Below are 22,002 nucleotides of genomic sequence, written 5' to 3'. Positions count from 1 at the left end.
ACTTGTCCTGCTTTTTCTGCTCAGAACATACCTTGCAATTTTCCATGTTGCCAAATAGATGCTAGTGTTGCAGCTGTACTGGAACAGCTTGGTAGGAGCGTAGCTAGTTCTGGAGCACTGGAATGTTGTCAGAGCTCATATGCTTTGTAATATGCAGTGCCTCCAACTGTTTCATAATATTATGTGGAGTGCATTGAATTAGTTAAATATTGGCTAAAATCTGAAAGAACTGTGGATGCTGTAAATCAGGAACAAAATCAAAGTTGCTGGAAGAGTTCTGAGGAAGGCTCACCGGACCCGAAATGTTAACTCTGTTTTTTCCTTCACAGATGCTGCCAGACCTGCTGGGCTTTTCAAGCAACTTTGTTTTTGTTGTTGTTGCAGTTAAATACTGGCATCTGGGATGCTGGGGACCTCCAGGAGAAGCAACGATGGATCATCTACTTGGCACCTCTGGCAGAAGAATGATGTGAATGCTTCAGCCTTGTTTTTTACAATGATGTGCTGGGCTCCTGAAGCGTTGAGGCTGGGCATATTTGTGGAGTTGGCACCTCCAGTTCATTGTTAAGTGTCCACCACCATTCAAGACAGGTGTGTGCAGAGCTTAGATCTGATCCCTTGTTTATGAGATCACTTAGCATTGTCCACTGAATGTTCCTGCTGTTTGGTTTACAAACAGTCCCATGTTGTAGCTTCACAAGATTGACACCACATGCTATTGTACACTCTTCATTGAACCAAGCTTGTCCTTCTGGCTTTAATGCTAATGGTACAGTGGGAGATATGACAGGCCACGAAGTTACAGATATGCTTGAGTGTTATTTTGCTGCTGCTTATAGCTCTTGGCACTTCATGGATGCCCAGCCTTGACTTGCTAGATCTGATCGAATTCTAACCAATTTAGCTGGTGATAAATGCCACACCAGATAATGGAGGGTATCTTCAATGTGAAGATGGGACTTTCACGACACAAGGACTGTGCTGTAGTCACTCCTACTGATACTGTCATAGATGGATACCTCTGCAACATGGTAAGGACATGATCAAGTATGTTTTTTTCTCTTGTTGGTTCCCTTACCATCTGTCACAGACTGAGTCTCGCAGCTATGCATTTTTTTTAGGACTCAACCAGTATGGTCAGTTGTGGTGGTAGCACATCATCCTTGGTAGAGTACATTGAAATCCCCCATCCAGAGTACATTCTGTGCCTTTGCAACCCTCAGTACTTCCTTCAAGTGGCACTCAACATGTAGGGCTTTTGATCCATCAGCCAAGGAGTGGGTGAGGGTAGGTAGTAATCAGTAGGAGGTTTCCTTGGCCGAGGATCGACCTGGGTGGGATGTTCTTCAGAGGGTCGGTGTGGACTCGATGGGCCAAATGACCTGCTTCCATACTGTGGGGATTGTATGATTCTATGATAGTTCATGGGATCTACAGACAATGCAGAGAAGTCCCTGACCCTCCTTTCTGACTGTATACCACAGAGTTACCACCTCAGATGGGTCCATCCTGCCCAGGGATGAAGATGGTGGTGTCTAGGACATTACCTGCAAGGTATGATTCCATGAGTATGCTTATGTCAGGTTATTGCTTCACTGGTTTGTGGGAAAGCTCACCAGAGATTAATAATGGGGGGAGGTTTTAAATGGTCAGCAGAGCTGCATTAGCTGTTGTTGTTCTGGTGCCTAGGTCAATGCCAAATGATCCGTCTGGTTTAATTCCTTTGTTTACACTTTGTAGCAGCTTGATACAACTGCTTACTAGGCCATTTCAGAGACCACTCAGGAGTCAACAACATTGCTGTGGATTTGGTGTCATAGGCAGGTCAAATCAAGTATGAACAGGAGATTTCCTTCCTTGAAAGTCATTAGTGAACCAGTTGAGTTTTCATGGCAATCACCAATGGCCATTAGACAAGCTACTAATTCAGATTTTTTAAAAATATCACCATCTGCCAATTTTAGCATGGGGCTCTGGGTTAATTGTCCAGTCATATAATCACCATGTTATCTCCCCTTAAGTTCAAAGGCAACTAGAGATGGCCAACAATTGCTGCCTCGCGAGGCTCATATCCATGAGGGGAGAAATCAGAAACAAAGTCATAGCAATAGCCTCAATAAATCGAACTGAAAACAACCCAGGAATAGCTGATGATCCCTTTAAATAGAGCTGATGACAAGGCAGGGACAGAGTTCCTTTCTGCACTTATGTTCCATTCTACATGGTTATTTGAGGCCTTGGCTTGATATTTTGCTCTATAATCACACCACTAACAGGCAATAATGAATTGCCTGCTCTGCATACGTCCAATGACACTAACTATATACGTGCCTATTGAGTGTCCAGCCTGATATATGGCAGAGCTGTGCCTATGTGGTTTCAGCCTTATTTGACTAAATATTTAATTTTGCTGTCCCCACACATCCAGTTGTTTGTTTTACACCACTAGATTTTATTGCTGTCTGACTTCTGTTCACCAGGACCTTTTCAACCAGCTTTAATCCTTTAGATCAATGAAATATTTGATCAATGAACCTCAACCCATAATTTCCCATCTGTTACATGTCAACCATCCTTACCTACAATGTAATCACAGTATAATCCAAACACTGAAATGCAACAGCAAAATTAAAAATTCAAAGGAATGAATGCACTGTCTGTCATAGTATTGAATTCAGTGTTTGCTAATTATCAGGAAAACCCAAAGTCAGTATTCGTTCATTGTGCATGCTAATTTGATCTCTGAATTGTAGCGGTCGTGCCCAAATGACAGGTACCACAAAGCCCACTTTCTTATCACTTATTTTTTACTATTTTTCTTACTCACCATAATGCTGATTCTGAATTTTGTTTTATATTTTAGTTTGTTTCACTGTCATACCATGCAATTTCTAGCTGATTGGCCTATCCAATGTTCTCTGCAAATAATTATATAATTTTAAATTTATAATCAACGAATCTACATTGGGGGACTGTTCAATGTAATAAAAGCCATTTATACAACTCAAATATTTTCATACAAATATATTATTGATTATTAGACACACTAATGTTGGGAGAATCTGGTTCAATGCATTTGCCATAAATTGTGGTATACAAATTGACTCTGATGTGATCTTGCCTCCAGCAGAGTATTTTACCTCATGCAGCAATGCTTATGCTATCATGACAAAAGAAAGTGCAGCACCCTTTTCAGAAGCAGTGGATATAATCTGAGTACCCAGAAGCTTTGCAGTTCCAACACTTCCCGATTATATCCTGTTAAACTGCTGAAAACTCTGCCTGATCAATGCTGATTCTTCCTCTATTAACAAATTCCTTCCTGAATTTGTAAATAGATTTGAAATGCCTGCTAAGATTCTTTGGGCAAATTGGTATCTGAACACAGTGCTCACTGGACTGGCCATTGTCTCCATGAACCTTGGTGCCAATTTTAATATTAGAGTGGTTCAGGTACAAAAAGGCAACAATAGGACATGTCCGTAATCCAAGAAAAATAACTAAATCTCTCTGACAATAAAAAGCGTCATCTGATGAGTAACGATTCATTGAAAACCTCCAGATAATCAACACACAACAGTGAACTTACAAACTGGGCCAAGCAGTTTTATAACTTAATTACATTTATTACATCAAGCTATGGCTCCAGACTCAATTATTATTCAATGCCTCATCTGCCACTGCATTGTTCTCTTCAATTGGTTTAATTTCAAATCAGCATGGAAATAAAAAGTGCAATATGCTTCTCCATAAAGCCTGCTTGAATTAAATATTATTCTAATTACATTGTGCATGATCCATTCATTACTGCAATTGTTAAACATTTCTCCAATCTTACATTGCCAAGATAGCATGTAGTGGAGGTCTGCTCTCCATTACGTGGTTAAACAATTGAAACCTTGAGCAAAAAGACAGAGTGTGAGCCATGAAATCTCTGGACAGCAATGCTAGTGGAGGTAGTGAAAATGTTATCCTTTGGATATTGGAAGGATTGGAACAATGTGAGAATTCTCCCCAGTTTTTGTTTTAAGGCCTTCAATTCTACAAAGGTCTCAGGGTTGCTCAGTTTTCTAAATCCTACTGTTATCCGTTAGTCACCTTGACCTGTTTTTGTTGACTGGAAAGGTGTACTCCCCTTCCTGGCTGTCTCATTGAGGTAAAATATCTTGTTTAAATCGTATGGCAAAGCTTTGGTATTAATGCAAGTATAGCGAACATACTGAAGAATTATTCAATCAACAGGATGAACACCCAGCAGTTTGTACTTACACTTCTTTGTGCTTACACTGTACAACCATGCAACCAGAGAAAGGTTACAGCACAAAAAGAGTCCATTCAGCCCAGGTGGTTGAATAAACTAGCTGCACATTCTAATACCAGCATCTGGTCCATAGCCTTGCAGGCTACAGCACTTCAGGTGCAGCTCCAAATTCCTTTGAAATGAGTTCGGTGTTTCCATATCAAGCACCAAATCAGCAGCAAATTCCAGGCACCACAACCTTCCAGGTGAAAAAGTGTTTCCTCATATCCTTTCTAATCCTTCTAACAATCACCTGAAATCTGTGCCCTCTGATAACTGACCTTTCCACCAGGGGAAGCAGCTCTGCCCTGTCCATTCTATTCAAGTCCCTCATTATTTTGTATACATAATGACATCACACCTCAGCCTCCTCCTGTTCCAAGGAAAACTTATCCTATCCAACATTTCCTTTGAACAGTTAGGTCCTTCTCATATGGTGACCAGAAAATGGTGCACAAAATCTCAATTGTGGCTTAACCATCACTGCATATTTTTGTTTTTAATATCTCGATCAATGAAGGAAAGCATTCTAACATGCCTTATCTACCTGTCCTGCCCTGTGGACATACACTGCAAAGTCTTTCACTTCCTCTAGCCCTCCCAAATCCTCTTGTTTTGAATACTTCTTGCTTTATTTGACCTCATCAAATGCACAACCTCACACTTCTCTGGACTGAGTTCCATTTGCCAGTTTTCCATTCACTCAGCAAAAGCATTGATGTCATCCTGAACACAGTGGTTCAAGAAAGCGGTTCATCACTGCCTCCTCAAGGGCAAGTAGGGATGGGCAATGAATGCTGGCCCAGCTAGCGATATCCATGTCCCATGAGAGAATTTAAAAAAACACTGCAGTCAACAGCAATCCCCTTCACTATCAACTATACAGCCAATTACTGTGTCGTCTGCAAATTTCCTGACCGTGCCTCCCACATTTTGCTTTGGTTAACTTGTTTGGTGACGGTCGGTTTAAAAAACTTCGAAGAATGGACAAGATCAATGTGAATGGATTTTAGTTAGAAGTGAAAAAGAGGAATCATTCACTATATGGTCCATATCCCTTAAGAGTTTGTTTCCACATATTTCTGAGTGCCTCATTCCTTTTACGGAGATATGGGAAAAGTTCTGAGGGAATTCAGGACAACCATACAGTTGTAAAGGAAATTTTTACCTGTGATTTAGTAGTAAAGCAATTCATCACTTTACAATGTTAGTTTTAAATTAAAGTTTCAAAATTAGTAGTGGCAGCCATGATTACCAACACAGCAACATCAGTGTATCAGCAGCCGCATGGCTGTATACTTTTCTGTTTATAATTCTGGTGAGTGTTTGTTCTCCCTTTTACAAGGTGACAATGCTCTTTAACACAGCGTTTCCAACATCATTCGGAGATAGCTGCCTGAGAATGTTAAAAGGGAATTGCACATTGTTTTGTGAAGGCAATTCCAATATAGATCAGAAACTGGGAGCCTGCAATTTGCAAATCATAGAATCTTTACAGTGTGGGAGCAGGCCATTCAGCCCAACAAGTCCAGACTGACCCACCAAAGAGCATCCCACCCAGACCCATGCCTCTACCCTATAACCCTGCATATCCCATGGTTAATCCACCTAGCCTGCACAATTTCTCATGGCCAGTCCACCTAAACTGTACATCCATGGACTGTGGGAGGAAACCAGAGGAAACCCACCCAGACAGGGGGAGAATGTGCAAATTCCACACAGACAGTCGCCCAAGGCTGGGATCAAACCTGGGTCCCTGTGCTATGAGACAGCAGGTACTAACCACTGAGCCACTGTGTTTCAGTTGTTGGCTACAGTTATAACAATTTGCTTATTATGTTTTTTTTAAATGAGAGCGTTTTGGCCTCGGGAACTCTAAAAACATACCATGTGACAGCAACATATGAACATTTCAAATGTTGGGTGACGTGCCTGCCTCTGTTATTTTGAATGGGTTCCAAGAACAAGAGAACAACCTTTTTGCAAATGTATTCAAAACCCATACAAGATTATTTTATGAGGACAGATCAAAGCTGTATTGGTTTTCTTGATTTGAATTTACCAGACAATAAAGAGAACAGCCTGGAAGTTGTACAGTGATCATGGGCAAAAGATCTTTTGTATTTTTTTGTAATAAAGTAAATAAAGCGTTTCCACGTGGATGTGTTGACATCTTTACAAGTCATGATCACAGGGACTGGATTCTCACTTGCTTTATGTAAAAACAGAATTGATTGATGAAAGTAAACTCAAAATTACTTCTTCATATATTATCACTTAATCAGATTTCGGTAAGGATATTACCTACCACCGGTTGGATGATCTACTGGGCTTTCAGTGAGTCAGGCTGATTACAATATTTGCAATTAGGGGTTCTTCCTGCACGAGGAGGTCTGTCTTAAATCTTGGAGTTAAGAAATTCTTGCCTTTGGGTTCCTACACCATGAAAAAGATGGCTGTAGACTGTGGAGCAGATCAAGACAATTCGTAATTTTATTTCTCAAAATGTTAATTTTTAACATTACCAGGCAGGACACCTTTTAGAATTTAACTACCCCCTTATCCATCATGGAAACAATGGATTCTAATAACACATGGACAATCTTTGCAACTGCCATTGCAGTGGCAAAACTGATGGAACACAGAATATGCGCTGTCCCCTGTTGTTAGTGCTCTTTCTATTTTTACACAAGCACATGCAACGTTGTATGCGCCGATGTGCAGCAACCAGTAGGGTGTGGGCTGAATGGCCCTTACACCAACCTGTATCTATAGGTGTGAAGCTGGAAAAGCACAGCAGGTCAGACAGCATCAAAGGAGCAGGAAAGGCAATGTTTCTGGCCGAAACCCTTTGTCGGTACTGACAAAGGGTTTCAGCCCGAAATCTTAACTTTGCTGCTCCTCTGATGCTGTCTGACCTGCTGTGCTTTACCAGCTTCACAACTATAGACTCTGGTTTCCAGCATCTGCAGTCCTTATTGTCTCCCAGGCCAACCTGTAACTGGGCAAAATGATCCTGAAACTAATAGACTATACATTTTCAACTGGCCCATAGAGGTGCCAATAGTTTTTCTGTGTCTATCAACACAGCAAGAGTTTGCTCCTGGTGACTTGCTGAGATATTTCTGCTTCATTTTCAGCACAAATTTAAACATTGCTTTACCATCTCAAAGTTTTCTTTTCTTGCTGAGTTGCTGTCACATTTCTCCAGATAGAGTAATGTAGTTACATCACACAGAAGCTCAGTTTGTTGTGTTTAGTGCTCAAAACAACAGGCGACTCTCATCAATTTTCTGTGCAGATAGGAATATTTACCACACGAGCTCAAAACATCCAGGACAAATCAGTTCACTTGATTGGTACGCCAATTAAACATTCACTCACTACTCCATCAACACACAATGGCAGCAATAAAATTCAGTGGGGCAATTCACGTAGGCTTCTTCGCAAGCATCTTCCAAATTTGCAACTTCTATCAGGACACGGGCACCAGCTGCAAGCTTCCCTCCAAGCCACATACAATCTTGACTTAAAACTGTATCACATTTCCCTCACTGTCACTGATCAAAATCCTGTAACTCCCTTCCCAACATACGGAGAGTGTACGTACACCACATTGACAGTGACAGCAGTGGATCAAGAAAACGGCTTCCCATCACCATCTCAAAAGAATGGAAAACAGATGCTGGCCTAGCCAGCGATGCACACATCCCAGAAAAAAATGAAAAAGAAAACCAATAACTACCGTTACCATAGTAAAGGTACTTCACAGAAGAGTAATCAAAAATCTGACAGGAAGTTGCACCAACAGCTATTAGGAGAGAACAAAGAGCCAAGTTTTAAGCAATATCTTGAAAGAAGAAGATCGAGGCTTAAAGAGGAATTTCCACTGTGTTGGTAGGTTCTAGGCAGCTGAAAATATGGCTGTAAATGGTAAGGCAATTAAAATCAGGGATACTCACGAATTGGAGAATTGTAAACATGTCAGACTTGAGGAGCTGGAGTACGTTATTGAGAACGGGAGGAACAAAGCCGTGTAAGTCAGTGATACTGGAAGGATATCAATTTCTCTTCCAATTTCCACCCCACTCTCACCTTCATCTGGTCCATTTCTGACTCCTCCTTTCACTACTTCGATATCTCTGTTTCCATTTCCAGGGACAGCCTGGCCACCCAAGCCCACCTTCTCCCACAATTACCTGGACTGTACATCCTCACACCCTGCGTCCTGTAAAACTGCATTCCATTCTCCCAGTTTCTCCATTTCTGTTGCTTCAATTCTGATGACTCCACGTTCAGCAGGGGTTCTCAAAAATATTCACCTTTTACCTCAACCAAGGATTCACCACCTTGGGTGGTTGACAGGACCCTCAGCAATGTCCAACCCATCTTGTGCACTTCTGCCCTCTCCCTTTCTCTTCACTCCCATAATACTGATAGGGTCCACCTGGTCCTCATTTACCACCCCACAAGCATCCACATTCCGAGGATCATTAACCACCATTTCCACCACTTCCAGCAGGATGCCACTACCAGACACCATTCTCCTCCCCTCCCTTGTCCACCTTCCACAGGGATTGCTCCCTCTGGAACACCTTGGTGCACTCCCAACATCTCCTCACAGCCCTATGGCACTTTACCATGTAATTGCTGAAAGTGGCAGCACTTTACTTCCTCCCTCTTATCCAAGGCTCCAGACACACCTTGCAAGTAAAGCAGCAATTTACCTGCACTTGACTCAATGTAGTCTACTGTATTGGCTGCTCACAGTATGGTATCCTCCACATTATTGAGATGAAACACAGACTGGGCGACCGTTTTGCGCAACACCTACGTTTTGTCCACAAAAATGATCCTGAGCTTCCTGATGCCTATCCGTTTAACACACCACCCTGTTCCTTGGCCAACATCCCTGTCTTAGGCTTGCTGCAGCACTCCAGCGAAGCTCAGTGCAAGCTGGACAAACAGCATCTCATTTTCCACTTGGGGACCCTGCATCCTTCAGGACTTAATATCAAGTTCAACAATTTTAGGGCTTGAGCACCTTTTTCCTGTCCATTACCCATGTTGACAACTCAGGCCCTGTCATGACATGGGCTGCTTTAGTTACAGCCAACCCATTTTCACCCATTGATGGTCCTTATTATCAGCTTTTCTTTATTCCTGGCTCACAATATTCATTCCTTTGTCTGCCTAACTACTGTTCTCTCCCTCTCAGGGCTCCATATCCACCTATCACATACGCCATCCCACCCCACACCCACCTGCAGCATATATACCACCTTTTCCTAGCCCCTATCATTTCTGAAGAAAGGTCACTGGACCCAAACCTTTAACTCTGCTTTCTCTCCACAGACTCTGCTAGATCTGCTGAACTTCTCCAGCAATTTCTGTTTTTGTTTTAGATTTCCTGCATTTGAAGTTTTTTTGTTTTTTTTTAAAGTTGAGACTGGCAGGATATTTGGCCCTGGGATTATCAATGCAGTTATACCTAATACAATCCTCACTTCACAGGGTTAATTATACCTTTTGCAAAATGGGCGATACCAACAACAACAAGAACTTTCCCTTGAGTGTTCCCTTTAACATAATAAAATGCATGATATTGGATCAGGCATGCTTTATATACATGGTTCAATTTTCCCATGCCCTGGAGCATATATCTTAAAGAGCTAAAAATTAAAATTCAATCATGAATTTGCATGCACGCAAACTCCCAAAGATTCAGCAACTTAAAAGTATTTGCTGTTGTATAATTGCTTTCTTTGTTCTGCATGATATTGCAAACTTCAGGTGTACTTTATTGCTGTTAGTTTTAATGGGCTTCTCCTATAAATCACAACCACTGCATCAATAAATCCCCTCCTACTAGCCTTGACAGGTTCTTCCAATTAACATCAACAAACAAAGATAAATTAGTGCCTTCTTATCTGCAAAGCCACTGCTTTTTGGGTATTAAAATCTGCAAAATGGGAGGATGAGTCAACACCTTCTTGTGTTCATTAATTGTTCAGCAGTGATGCTTTTCATTGACTAATATTTTTCTGCCTCTGATATCCACCCCCTCAAAAAACTGACTCGCAGGCTTTTTCTTTCTCTTAAAAGGACACACTCCATTTAAAAGAAAGGTTTTTTAAAAATAAGATTTAATCTAACCTGATATCTCCTCCTGAAGATGTGACAACCCCTTGCTGGGGTATAGCTGCACCAGTGTCAGAGGAACTAATACTGATAAACAGGCAGCACAGATCATTTTTTGAATGCTCCTGTCATCTTGGTTGCTTAGAATTTATACTTCTTTATTTTTCTGCTACTCGCAGCTCAACTGCAAAGGTCAGGGATACAATATACTGAATAACTAAACATCAGCAAACTGCCATTAGTAATATCCCAAGGTACTGATCTGTCATTAAATGCTCCATTAAAATTGCAAACATCACTTTATGTCAGTGCTGTATTCACTATAAGATACTTTAGAGATCGTAAAACGAGTGAACAAGACCTTCATTTCCTTTACTGGGAAGTAAATTATCACTGATGTATGTGACTGTTTAAGTAGTTATATGTAACTTGGAATTTTCACATTCTTCTTTTCCAAATCGACTCAGAGAATTTCTACCCAGGATTGTTGACTCTGGTCATCCTGCAGGTTTGATTAAGTGACATTGGATCACATGACGGACAACTCCTGCCCAAAGTTAGCTTTATGTTTACCAAATAAAAATTGCGTTCCTTGTAGTTGAGTGTCTATGCATTCCTCAAACCTGGGCAAACCAACAACAATGTTTGTATTTAATCTAAGAAATCGGATAGTTCCCAGTGGCCCCGGCTGTGATCATCCAGTAAGGTCTGACCAGGCATGCTTAAAGTCAAGTGGAATTTGGGAACAGTCGATGGCTTTATGTTAATTGAGGGTAATTGGGGGAGAAATGGCTGTTGTAGTGCAGTAGTAATGTCTGTACCTCTGAGCCAGGAGGCCCAGGTTCAAGTTCCACCTGTTATTACACATCTCTTATTAGAAAATATCTCGGGGGTGGGGTGGGTGAGAACTTGACCATAGGTATGTAAGAGGAAAGAGTAATCAGTGGTGTTGGAGTTGGGGCAATGAGAGTTGGAATTGCACTCTGACCAGAAAATTATATGTCTGGATTCTGTCTTATCAACCTTTAACTTCCAGTGTTTAACAGTGGTAGCAGAGAATGGCCAGCTGTTTGTAAGTCAAAGATTGAAAACTAAGCATTATTCCAACCAAAGAGAAAACTTCAGAGACATAGCCAAATCATTACCTAAATTATTGGGTTATGATTACTCATTCCTGAATGCAAACCTTATGACAAATGGAAGAGTGAAGGAATCATTTGGACTCGCGTTCCTTCTTAGCGAAGAAGAAACAAAGTATGGCCTTGGCACTTTGGCTTACACTGAAAGCAGGATAAGGAAGAATGTTTCTTTCATAATTGGGATTGATTATTCGAACACAGCTGAAGGTTTAGATAAATTATTAACTTGCGTGGATAAAATGAAACAAAAACATGAGTTACCAAAGTGCGTATGAGGTGTGGTCAGATTTTGACAAATTCAATAAAAAAGGAAACTCATTCAATAGAAGAGTACCTAATGGAATTCAATAGATTGTATGCAAGACCACAGATAGTCCATCTGGAAATTTCTCAGTGTGCGCTGGCATTTATGTTATGTGTCAAAGTATCAAGCTTAGATAGACTTCAAGTATAGACAGGAGCTAAACTTACAGGAAGACACACACTGTTAGAACAAATGTTGGAAGCATGAAAATATTCCTTGCAAAGCATTCAGCACCATTCATGGTGCAAATAGTGCAATTGTCTGTATTACAGGAAACTAAGGACACTATGTTATTAGAATGGCAAGACCACCTAGATGAAACCTGCAGGCAATTGTATGAAAGAAGAATTTTAACAAAGAGAAACATGGACATAAGTGCTGCAGATAGTCAGAGGATGTAGTCCATATTACTTCATCTTTATAGGAATCCTAAAGCTCTGAGATTAATGTAATGAGCCCCCAACTTTGGAAGAGACTACAATCAACTCTATCTTTTTTGGAGCAATTTAATGCACTCCAAAGACACAGAAATTCTTTCAGAAAAGCCAAAGTTTCTTACAGAATTTGATGAGTATTAAGAAATAATGCAAGGGCATTAGAAACCAGTTTCAAACAGGGAAACACAGTTCCTTATAAAATACAGGGGCTTAAAGAACAGAGGGGACCATGAAAGGTTATTGGTAAAGATGAAAAAATAAAAACTGTACACCTAGGAACCAGAATGTTCAAGTACAAGCTTTGGGTTTGCTTGGTATAGGTTACTAACCTGCAGAAAATAAGGAGTTTTGGAAAACACCAAAGAACTAGATACATTTCATTACTATACATCATATAACTAAGAAGATCAGAATGTTGCAATTGGCAATTTGTCTCATGAAGGATGGATCAGTTCTTCTGATCAAAGTGTGACTATCAGTTCCAAAGGACAATGACCAAAAGTGGATATTACTACTAATGATCTGGACAAAGGAACTGAAGGTATTTTTGCTAGGTTTGCAGATGACACAAAGATAGGAGTGAAGCAGGGAGGCTGCAGAAAGAAGAGGAGGGTGGACAAGTGAGTCACAGATGGAATGCAATGTGGGAAATTATGAGGTTATGCTCTTTGGTAGGAAGAATAGAGGCGTGGACTAGTTTCTATATGGGGAAAGGCTTCTGAAATCTGAAGCACAAAAGTTCTCGGGAATTGTAGTACAGGATCTTAAAGTTGACGTGCAGGTTCGGTTGGCAGTTAAGAGGGCAAATGCAATGTTAGCATTCATTTCAACAGGGCTAGAATACAAGAGCAGGGATGTATTGCTGAGGCTGCATAAGGCTCTGACAGACCGCACTTGTGATACTGTGAACACTTTTGGGCACCGTTTCTAAGGAGGATGTGCTAGTGTTGGAGGGGACCAGAAGAGAATGATCCTGGGGATGAAAGGCTTGTCAAATGAGGAGCGATTGATGACTCTGGGTCCGTACTTGAAGGAGTTTAGAAGGATAAGAGGGGGATCTGATTGAAACGTACAAAACACTGACAAGCCTGGATAGAGTGGCCATAGAGATGGTGTTTCCAGTATTGGAGAGACCAGGACCCAACGACACAGCCTCAGATTGAAGGGACGACCACTTAGAACTGATATGAGGAGGAATTTCTTTGGTCAGAGTGTAGTGCATCTGTGGAACTCATTGCGGCAGAAAGCTGTCGAGGCCAAGTCATTGAGTGCATTTAATACAGAGATGGATAAGTTCTTGATTAGTATGGAGATCAAAGGCAGGAGAATAGGGTTGAGAAACATATCAGCTGTGATCAAATGGCAGGGCAGGCACAATGGACCGAATGGTTTAATTATGCTCCTATATCTTATGATTGTATGGTTTGCGTGACAGGCAAAATGACTGCGTTTCAAACAAAGTCAAGGTTATATATCTCCTGGATAAATAGCTTCCACAGCTTTCGGTATATCTAATAGTTGCAGCCAATGCTTCAACACATTTATGAAGTGGAATATGCTTCAGGTTACGATGCAATTCGAAGTGGTAATATTGGAAAAGTTCATTCTATGAGACTTTCAGGGATGCTCAAGGCTAAAATATAGCATGACCAGAACACTAAAGTTTAGAAACTATAAAGAGCTCTCCAATGAATACTAACACATATTTCAATGGATAACTTTTGAAGAACTGTATAAAAACCTGCAACACCTGTATGGTATGTACCATCAACTTTTAACAATGACCCAGGCTATAATAGGAAAGACATATGATAGAGAGAAAGTAAAAAAAATGTAGACAGAACCTAGTATTGTAGGTCTAGGTTAATACTGCACGTGGCAAATGGCTTGTTTGGTAAAGTATAGCTGTTTCTTTCCCTATGCAATCTTCATCTTAAAAATACATTCTAAAATATTAGCTGCCATTCTCAAGGTACTGTTTAAAATAGATTTTTTTTCAGGCAACAGCAGGTATAAGCTGCAGAATTAATGAGCAGCTGAATTTAGCTTATTTTTACGTTCGAAAAGAATAATTTTATTTCACCATCTATAAACAAATAGTAAAATTGGCAACCACAGTAGAATTTATGGCTTTTGGAATAGGACCTGCATACCACATAAAATCCTCTTGGGGCAGGAAGAGTTAATTTGGACTTTGTCTATAGTATATCAGTCATTTATTATGTACCCTTCCTGATTTGAAGTCAATGGGAATGCAGTTGGAAACAATGTCTAACAGGCAGCTGAATAATATTACACATTTTACAGTATCACCAAAGTCAAAACTATCCCTCGACTCCAATATTTCTCTCTTTCATAGTTTAAGTACAATATCTTACAAATACAGCAAGTTCCACTTGATCCTTCACTCAGGCAAAAGTAAATCATTGCAAGCTCACGTCTGTCATCTTCATTGGTTTGATCTTTTATTATCAATACACAATGCCGATGTTTTACCAATGATGAAATTATAGAAATCATACAAAAATTGATCCTACGCATTACCCATTTGCATCTGAAATTGCTGCTACATTGACTAACCATCTGTATTTCTAATTGCTCTCATAATCCAAAATATGACTATAAAGCAACAGTCAAATTCATTCAATAAATTTTTTTGGTATCACCATTAATATTTCTCTTTGCATGTGTAGAAGAAACTTTTTTAAGAAAAGAATTTGTTTCCAACTTCACAATTTATGGTATAATGGTATCTCTTGTGACAGGCAGGTCACAAACTAAAAGCAATCACTTTAAATTCAATTCCACAAAAATTGTAATCGCTATCAAACTAAAAGGATCGCAATCATGATTTTTGCTTCTAGTTAATTTAATGAGTACTATTGATTTCAGTTTCCTTTTACTTGCACTTCCTTTTCATAATCTACTTTAATTCTTCTCTATTCCCCCATGGACCTTCTCTGGTTGACGTCATCACAAGTTGGGAAATCAGGTTTATAATCCACTACCAGACCTCTAAAAACAGCACTTTAAAACTGGCTTGGAAATGGATAGTGCAGACAACCCAGTATGACTGTATTACTGCCTCCTTTGTACTCCTGCTCACTGCTGGCCTCCCTGCACAATAGATAAAAAGGGCAAAGACATATAAGTTTTCTGAGGGAGATGAGTTGACCAGGAGTAGGCTGCAATGAATGGAGACAGCATGAAACTGAAATTCAGAATGAGTACCTGTTTCAAAGTGCGAAGATGTTCTTTTGCTGTTGCTGTTGCAATGATGACGCGGCTGCTGGCAGCACTTAGTTGGAAGGAGAGGGAAAGTCCGGCCACTAATTGGATTCCAAGGTCCGTGACAGACACCTTCTCCTCAATCACCGTTATTGTCTTTTCAGCCAGGATTGAATCAGAAAGCGGGGACAGTACCTTTGAAATGAAGAAATTCCAAACCTAAATACATATTACTTCAATTTCCTGCATAGCGTCAAAGCAAATTTTAATTGCCCTTTCCATTGCCTAATCACAATTACCAAAGTAGAAAGCCATATTCTTAACCACCACTAGTTTGGTGAATGCCTTGAATGCTATTATCCTGTTGCTAATTTATGTTAAATATTTTAACAACTGCAGTTACAAAGATGTTAGCACATTAGTTACTTACAAATTGAAGCTCGACTATGAGAGAGTGAACTTGAATGGATACAAAATCTCTTTTATAGTTGTAATTATGGACGGGGTAATGCAGACCCATTGATGTTATATGATAGCACTACTCTTAATCAAATCTAAATAATGAGTTAATTTCCTTTAGTATTGCTCGTGTTCAGTGAGATAATGTATTATGTCCATGGAAAGTTATGTCATTGTGAAAGGAGTGCTACAGACAAGCAGGAAGGACTTGCAAAGCTTCCCAATTTACATTCAAAGTGCATGAATTCTTACCCATTCATAATCTAACATTCAAACTCCTGGAAATGATATGAATGCAATATTGCAGATAGTCATGATGCAACATTAACTGTGCTCTGTCAGTAGTACTTCTAATTGCTGTGTGGCAGAACAATAAGGACTCAGGATTTTGTGGAGACCAATGTCAGGCAGTGTAACCTGACTTGGGACCCTTACATAGGACAAGGGTTCCTCAAACAGTGTTAGATGATAAAAAAAGCAACTGGATGTTTTAACAAGGAACTATTTCAGCTTTCATTTTGCCCGTGCATAGTTGGATGAGTTGATACTCTTTACCAACAGTGCTGAAGATGGCAGTGCACTTCCTGAACACAAGTAACTAAACACTCACTAAGAAGGATGTAAACTTTCCAGGATATAAGCAACACAAAATAGATAAGGCTGACATTTGGTGGAACACACATTCTTATGAATAGGACAATCTTAATGTGTATATAAGGCATCATTGTCATCGTTGGATGCTTAATTGAGTTATTATAGTAGCTGGGGTTTTTTTTAACATTTCAGTGTTTCCCTGTTGTAAATGTTGGTACTTCTCAGATGCCCCCATGGCTCATTACATGGATTAATTTCCAAAACTGAGCAGAAGCTAGAAATTCTGGAAAGTCCAAAGTGAGATTATGAGCAGCCTGGAGAATCTAATCATAGTTCAACAAGTGAGTTATAAGATGATCTGCGAAAAAGGCAAATATTTGCTTTACATTGTCAAAACAATGATCTGAAATTCTTGCCTAATTCTTGTAAACTAAAAATGCTATTTGTAGCTTATTATTAGGTGATAGACATTATTAATTTCCAGAAAGAAGATTAAAAACTGCACACTTTACATTAGTGATTCTTCAGCAGTATGGTGTTCTTTTCAGATCAGTTGAACATAATCCTATTGGGTACAATGCATTGTGGCCTATGGAAGTGAATAAAGACTTTTTAGATTTTTTAAAAAAGTTGTTGTTTTCTTTTGGGATTCATGCTGTGTTGTTTCAGTTGATTTTCAAAAATCGCACAATGGGGCTTCAGTTTACTGTCAAGTTATCGTCTTTGATTTTACCAGTTGCAGGCTTTCAAGTTCAGATATTGTTTAATGAGATGGACTTTGATTATACTGGATTCTGCCAATGTATTCCCTCCGACCTGCCAAAAGCAAAAGTCCTGTTCTGACTAATACGTTTAATCTCCCTTTTCAGGTTTTGGCATGTGCACTTTACTGGGGAGCACATCAGCACTGGGTATAACCTCTGGGAATGTCTTTCATACCTTCGACTGTGCACACTGGAGGGCTCCTCCAGATTAATCCAAACAATGTCTCTTGTGTTGGGTCCTTTGATAATCCATGTCACTGTATTCATTCTAAATTTCCATGGAATGTCCAAACAACCAAGTCTAGATCATAGACCTCGAGCAAGGGGAACCATCAATCCATCATTCTCAAAAATCCTTAACAATCTATACTGAAGTTGTACACACTGAGATTGTGATTATTTCATTCCTTTATAATGCTGAACAACAATAGTTTTGACTGGTGCCCTAAATTTTGAGTACATCTATATAGCGTCTCGGTCAATAAAAGGCTTTGACATCTGTGTAAGCGTCCTCCCACATAATTACATCACATTCCATCAATATTCAACTTCTGTAAATTCCCCTGTACCTATCTAGTTTCTTCTTAAATGGAACTGTGCTATTTATCTTCATTACTCCATAATGAACTCCAAATTTACATCAATGAAGTAAACAAAGTGTTTTTTTCTGAACTTCCTTCTGGATTTGTTCTTTTGTTTTTTCTTTTCTACATGGGGAAACACATCTATGACTTCCCTAGCTAACCACAGTACAATCTTAAAGATCGCCATCAAGTCATGTCAGTCTTCTTGTCTGAAGAAATGAGCTTAAACATATTAAGTTCTTTCTGATAGCTGTATGCTCTCAATTCTGACATTTTAAATGGTGTTTTTTTTTACTTTCTTCAATGGTCCAATACATGTTATTTTTGTGACAATACTATGGCTTTTAGAGGTGTATTTTGTCCTTTTGTTTTATGAAGAAAAGTTGAGTCAGAGGTACTGAGCAGTCTGCTCAAAGCCAATAAAGTAAATAGCTAGTGAGGCCTTGGGGTTTCTTTTTAAGGTTGGAACAATAGAAGCAGCCTGAATGGGTGGGGTGAAGCTCCCACAGAATCAGAATTTTTAGTTTTAACTTTCAGCAGTTGCTGGGGTCTTGAAGCTGGATTTGGAAGCTCTTATTCCTCTCTCTGTTACATCAAAAAGCTAGAGTTCTCTTCCTGCTGCTACAATTGTATGTGAGACAATCTATTTTACTGAATTTGCTTTTGCCAAGGGTGTGTTTATGGGATGTTACTATATTGGAACAGTTAATTAATTGTAGTTACCCATATATAATATTTTGTTAAACATTTCAATAAAGTTACAGTTCAGCCAATTCTTTTCTGTCAATTTTGTCTGTATTTTAACTGGAGTGTAAACACAAAAGTATATTTTCCTTAAAATCAAGTAGTTTGACCAATTGAATTGCATCTGGAATGCAACACCTTACACTTACTTTTAAAATACGAAAGAAGTTAGGATTTAAGCTATCTTCTTAATATATTTTGAGGGGGCTTGGTCCGCTTCATAACATTTTGTAATGTCAGAGGACAGTGCTCAGTTCTAGTTCTAATTATGATCTAAACACAGTTCTATGTGAGTTTAAAAATAATCTACTTTTCAATACTATATCTTTAGAAATGAATCCCAGTACTTCTCCCAGGCCATATTTGTTAGAGGTTATCCATCCTTCCCTAAGACTGGTTCCTACAACTCTGTAACACTGCCCCTATTTGTCCTTGTTGACAGCAAATATACAGTTGTTACTGGCTGATTGAACTTATCAAACTTCTCCAACCTCCTGTGTAAATACCAAATTGTCCTCCTACTCCCTACAATTTCCCATTTACCCATTACTGCATCCTCCCAAATTTATTTTGTTTCCCCAAATCATAAGGCAGTACAGTTGAATGCCTTTGGCCCATCTAGGATCTGTCCACTAACAAGTCCCATTCTATCTCTGCACTATCCTCACAACCTGGGCAATTATTACCATTAGTTCATTATTTTCAATCAGGGTGCACTTATGCTGTTAAATTCAAACTCAAATGTGGAGCTGCAATTCATTTCCATCCAGGCAGCCTTGTGTTTGTACATCCTGGAACTTTGGTGGGGAAACATGAGGTTATGCACTTTGGTAGTGTGGCTAAAAGAGCAGAACATCTTTTGAAAGGTGTGAAGTTTTTAAATATTGACGGTGTTCAGAAGGACTTCGAAGTACTCCCATAAGGAATGCAGAAAGTTAACAGACAGGTACCACAAGGAATTAGAAAGGCGAATGGCAAGTTGGCCTTCATTATAAGGGGAAAGAAGTACAAAAATAAACATGTCTTCCTACAATTGTGTCAGGCTTTGGCGAGACTACATAATTAGAAAGGATGGATTGCTGTAGAGGAGTCACAGTGAAAGTCCACTAGATAGTTTCCTGGGATGACAGGGTTATGCCATGATGAGAAGTTGACTAAAATGTGCCCATAGTCTGGAGTTTAGAAGAATTAGAGGCAATCTCATTGAAAAGTTTCTAAAGGTGCTTCACAGTGTAGATAATAAAAAGTTATTTTTGCAGGCACAGGAATCTCGAACAGCACAATGTCAAGATATGAGGTTGGTCATTTAGGACTGATATGAATATTACTTTCTTCATTCAGAGAATCTTTGAAATTTTCTAGCCAGAGGATTGTGATGCTCAATCGTTGAATACATTTAATGCTGAGACAGATAGATTTTTCTTCGCAGGGAATCAGGGCATATGGGGAGTGGGCATGAAGGTAGATCAGAGATCAGCTACAGCAGGCTCAAAGGCCCTGTTCCTGTTCCTTACGTTCTTACGGTCCTGAGAAAGAAACTCTTTGTTTGTCTGAGTCTAATTACACGTTTGGTCTGTCTCAAACAGTTAGAAATCTAATTTCTGTTTACAGTGTGAAGGCACAAAACTATTCTCTAAACATTTAAATTACGGAAAGCTAAAGTTCTGGTTGTGCAACATATACATCCTTATAATGCAATTTCAATGTTATACTGGGCCTACAGTCCAGGGTAATTTTCCACCGCTGTACTTTTGATGTGAATTCTCACCTGATGGCAGTGATTAACAGAAAAGGGACTGAGCTTTTGATTTTTCATCTAGTAATCCAAACGTTACAAACCATATGTTGCACATGCACAATTTTACGATATGTGCTCTTTAAGAACAGATGCAGAAAATGTCTATGAGATGTCAATCCCAAGTGATGTGAGACTCCATTCTCTATGGAGTGTTGCTGTACTTCATTGCAGCCCAGGTCAATAGATTGATGTGGCAAGGTTGGTACTGTATATACATTACAATTGCTTCGCACTGATGCTAACCTTTCACCTTCAGAAAATGATTCGTCAGCAATCGGGCAATAAATTACACAGATGCAGCAATCTCCCTTTTAAAGTTGTACTTGCAGCATGTTGGGGGATTGGGGTGTAGTGCTTACTTTGCCTCTGGCGAGCCTGGACCTTTCCTAGATGCTAAACTCGATACAAATGCAAACAGCACAATTAACTTTGGCACCTTTCAGCCTTCACTTCTTTGGACATGTGAAAAACACATTCAAAATAAACATAGAGATAACAAGGTGTAGAGCTGGATGAACACATTTCTGAAGAAGGGTCTAGGCCCGAAACGTCAGCCTTCCTGCTCCTCTGATGCTGCTTGGCCTGCTGTGTTCATTCAGCTCTACACCTTGTTATCTCAGATTCTCCAGCATCTGCAGTTCCTATTATCCTTCAAAATAAACATGATGTGTTGAACAATTCTTTAAATACTAGAATGACTAAGTGTAGAGGAAAACATGATGTTCTTCAGTTCTTCAATATATGGGTGAAGCTTATTTATTCAATGCTGCAAGATCTCATATCTTACTTTTCCTTTAGATGTAACTTTCTTTTATATAAAAGAAAACAATCTATGTACAGTTCTATCATGAATTCTGGTGGTCAAATAAATAAAAAGACTTTTACACAGTGAAAATAAGACAAGTGGAATCCATTTTGTTCACCAATATATTATTTATAATTAGCTTTTATTCTCCACCTTGAAAATAGTTTCAAGCTTCAGTTCAACGTGACCCTATCTTATAAATGTTGCATTGGATACACAATGGTTGCACTTTGCAACTGTCACTAACAGTTTGAGTGAGATTCCTTAAGGAGCTTAGTTGAGACATTCAATAAGAGAAAGGCCAACAGCCTTTGCTGTTTATAAGCAATCCCTCAGGAATGTACTCACTGCATTTCTTGCAATAGACAGACTGATCTAAAGCTATTTTTCCTGCAGAATGGATCCATTAATTCTGAACCAGCATTTAAAAGCTCTGAAATGCCAGTTTTCTCTCACAGACTTAGTGGTGTGTTGAACAATTTTTTTTGTGTGGTCCTGGCTGATTTCTCTGGCAGATATATTACTACACAAACATAACCCTAAATTCCCTGTTGGCCTGGAGGCAGAGAGAGTAATATTCTGTAGAAGTGTCATTCAACATTGTTTGTTTTAATCTTTAAGGCCAGAAGAGTTCCTGCGACTAGTGGTTTCAATGCCATCAGATATATGTCATAAATCATGTCTAACACAACATTACACAGTAGC

General features: G+C 39.4%; 1 protein-coding gene across 3 annotated transcripts in view; it reads right to left on the bottom strand.

Annotated features, from left to right (window-relative positions):
* The window catches only part of si:dkeyp-14d3.1 (transmembrane protein 132D), a 909,489-nt gene that overhangs the window by 21,814 nt on the left and 865,673 nt on the right, over positions 1 to 22,002 (bottom strand). For all 3 annotated transcript variants that reach the window (XM_048611779.1, XM_048611782.1, XM_048611780.1), the window contains one exon: positions 15,553 to 15,744. In XM_048611779.1, coding sequence (XP_048467736.1) covers positions 15,553 to 15,744 — 192 coding nt within the window. The remainder of the gene's footprint in view (positions 1 to 15,552; positions 15,745 to 22,002) is intronic.

Source organism: Rhincodon typus, chromosome 24 (assembly GCF_021869965.1).
Source record: "Rhincodon typus isolate 14 chromosome 24, sRhiTyp1.1, whole genome shotgun sequence".
Taxonomy (NCBI): domain Eukaryota; kingdom Metazoa; phylum Chordata; class Chondrichthyes; order Orectolobiformes; family Rhincodontidae; genus Rhincodon; species Rhincodon typus.
The sequence above is the reverse complement of the archived record's forward strand: the minus strand, read 5'-3'. Positions and strand labels throughout refer to the sequence as shown.